We start from the raw sequence: 1,420 nt of genomic DNA, 5'->3' as shown, positions 1-1,420 counted from the left end.
GGAGTTTGAGGTTGCTGTGAGCTAGGCTGACGCCACGGCACTCACTCTAGCCCCGGCAAAAGAGTGAGACTCTGTCTCAAAAAAAAAAAAAAACTTTATGTACAAACACAGGCAGTGGGCTGGATTTGGCCCTTGGGCTGTAGTTTGCTGGCCCCAGGACTAGAATGGAAGACCCAGAAAGTCTTAGTTCACTGCTGCACCCTGGTGCCAGCACAGAGCCTGGCTCATGGCATGTGCCCAGTACATACTGGCTGGATGAATGAGTGAGCACAGGAGGAGAAGCATGGGGCTGGGGGTGTCTGGAGCAGCACCCCCAGGCAGGCAGCCCTTACCCAGGCGCACGTAGAGCACGTACTGCATGGAGTCGCGGGGCTCCGTGTAGAGGATGCCCCCGCGCATGCTCAGCCAGATGATGGCCATCTCGGCGATCATGCAGCTCAGGAGGATGCCCAGGTAGCCGCGGCCGTGGTCCACCAGGTTCAGGGAGCAGGCCTCGTGCGGGTTGTAGACCAGGCCGAAGAGCACCACGGACAGGATCACAAACCTGTCACAGGAACACCTGTGTGAGCGAGGCTGGGCAGCCCCTGCACCTCGAACGGCCCCTAGCAGGCAGGTCCCTTCCCAGCATGGACTTGGTGGAAGGAGGGGTGACAGCAGATGCCTCCCCCACGAGGCCACTGTCCACCTGGCATTAAATGCCTCCGAGGGCATGGGCGGCCAGTGAAAGACCTGGGGACGGGGAGTAAGAACAGTGGGTCCAGCGGACAGCCACTGGGAAACAGCAGCAGCAACTCCCCCCAGAGCTGGGGTTGGGACCACCGGTGGCCAGGAGGGGTCTCTGGCTCCGTGTGGACATTGCCTTAAGGCACCTCCTCCCAGAAGCTGGGGGCACGACAGGGATAGGACTCGGGTCCAGGCAGGGAAGAACAGATGGCCCAAAAGCTTCCTTCTAGGCCTTTCTCTCCGCACTCAGGCCTGTGGCCTCCGCCCTGGAGACTCACCAGGTGGTGTGCAGGAGGAAGAGGAAGATGGCTGGCAGGACGAGGTCATCACTGCCCACAGACCAGCGCCGCCGGAACACCACGATCCCGGGCATGGCTGGCGGCTCTGCAGAGGCTCAGCGGGCCTGGCGCTCACCTCCTGAAAGAAAGCAGAGGACCCTGTAGCTGCCTGGGTGGGCAGCGGCACCCAGGGCCAGCACCTTCCTGGGCCACTGGGCCAGTCCCTGGTGTGGCCAGCAGCACAGGCATCTTCAGAGCTGGCCACAAGTCCCAAGTCCAACGTGATGGCCTCCAGGCCCCTGGAAATGCTGACCATCCCTGGGTAGGAGCCAACCCAGAGGACCTCAGCAGCAGGACACTGGCTTCAGCCTTACCCCTGAGGTCGCTCCTGTCCCCCAAGACTGGCACTGGCCCCTTGG

At 62.1% G+C, this 1,420-nt stretch overlaps 1 protein-coding gene across 1 annotated transcript in view; it reads right to left on the bottom strand.

Moving 5' to 3' along the window:
- Positions 1-1,111, bottom strand: part of DAGLA (diacylglycerol lipase, alpha) — a 23,892-nt gene extending 22,781 nt beyond the window's left edge. The window contains exons 1-2 of the mRNA XM_012662701.1: positions 1,002-1,111; positions 333-544 (exon numbers count right to left, since the gene is read on the bottom strand). Coding sequence (XP_012518155.1) covers positions 333-544; positions 1,002-1,096 — 307 coding nt within the window. The 5' untranslated portion in view covers positions 1,097-1,111. The remainder of the gene's footprint in view (positions 1-332; positions 545-1,001) is intronic.
- Between the last annotated feature and the right edge of the window lie 309 nt (positions 1,112-1,420).

This window comes from Propithecus coquereli, unplaced genomic scaffold (genome assembly GCF_000956105.1).
Source record: "Propithecus coquereli isolate 6110/MARCELLA unplaced genomic scaffold, Pcoq_1.0 Scaffold775, whole genome shotgun sequence".
Classification (NCBI taxonomy): domain Eukaryota; kingdom Metazoa; phylum Chordata; class Mammalia; order Primates; family Indriidae; genus Propithecus; species Propithecus coquereli.
This window is presented reverse-complemented; position numbering and strand designations above follow the sequence as displayed.